This window comes from Chinchilla lanigera, unplaced genomic scaffold (assembly GCF_000276665.1).
Source record: "Chinchilla lanigera isolate Chin_1 unplaced genomic scaffold, ChiLan1.0 scaffold00046, whole genome shotgun sequence".
NCBI lineage: Eukaryota > Metazoa > Chordata > Mammalia > Rodentia > Chinchillidae > Chinchilla > Chinchilla lanigera.
The window spans coordinates 3,380,880-3,381,810 of record NW_004955447.1 but is presented as its reverse complement, the minus strand read 5'-3'; the positions used below and the strand labels follow the sequence as shown (position 1 = coordinate 3,381,810).

The following is a 931-nucleotide window of genomic DNA, read 5'->3' as shown; positions in this document are numbered from 1 at the left end:
AAATGTTGTATGTCTGTTAATGTTTCCCTCCTTTTATCTTTAAAATTAAAAAAAAAGAATTTGAGAGACAGAAAAGAGGAAAGGAACTCCATAACTCATTGAAGAGAGTGATATTTTGTACAAAAGCAAAGCACCCTGTTACCCTGGAAAAGTGTGATCCCAGCAGGAGCAGAACTTAACTCCTTTCTCTCTGTAAGGGAGGCCTGACTAACAGTGATGACATGTGATTTGAGCTCACAGGCTGATGAGCTTCCAAACAGAAGATGCCCATGTGTGAACCAAAGAAAGCATGTATCAATACAATTAATGGATAATTACTTCTCTTTGAAAACTGGATATCAAAAAACCCCTGTACATCAGAGGTGAAATGTTCAAGTAGTTGAACATTTTTAATGCATTTGTTCTGAGAAAGATACTGAAATATTCTAATTGTCCAACTGGACAGCTCTTCTCCTCTAGGGTCTTACCAAGGAGGTCATTCTGGGGAATCCAATCAAACAGCCGAGTATTGGGTCCTATCGTGGCCGGCTCCTTTCCCTTGTATCTCCATAAAACCTGTGGAGGACAGAGTTGTCACTCTGCAAGTAAGAATAGAAAATGTGTGTGTGCTAATGCTGTAGAATTACTTTGAAATCATGTGGCCATCACCCTTCAGGTGATAATTGAGAGGAGGACATATCTACTTGTTTGAAAAGGTGGTACTAATACTCTGCTATGGACAATATTAGTACTTTGATAATATGATATTATGAGTACACATTTATTATTTTGATATTAATCATTTAAATGCTGTTCGAAATGAGATCTTTAGTGTGAAGCAGAAAACGAAAAAGAGCAACACAGCATACAGGAACTTAAAACAGGTTGACAAACACATATGATAAGCAGTTGATCTAAGAAATGTAATTTAGGCATTTTCAGTCTCAAATGT

At 36.9% G+C, this 931-nt stretch overlaps 1 protein-coding gene across 1 annotated transcript in view; it reads right to left on the bottom strand.

Annotated features, from left to right (window-relative positions):
• The window catches only part of LOC106149479 (UDP-glucuronosyltransferase 2A3-like), an 18,456-nt gene that overhangs the window by 7,167 nt on the left and 10,358 nt on the right, over positions 1 to 931 (bottom strand). Inside the window, exon 3 of the mRNA XM_013518475.1 lies at positions 468 to 555. Within this exon, the coding sequence (XP_013373929.1) occupies positions 468 to 555 (88 nt within the window). The remainder of the gene's footprint in view (positions 1 to 467; positions 556 to 931) is intronic.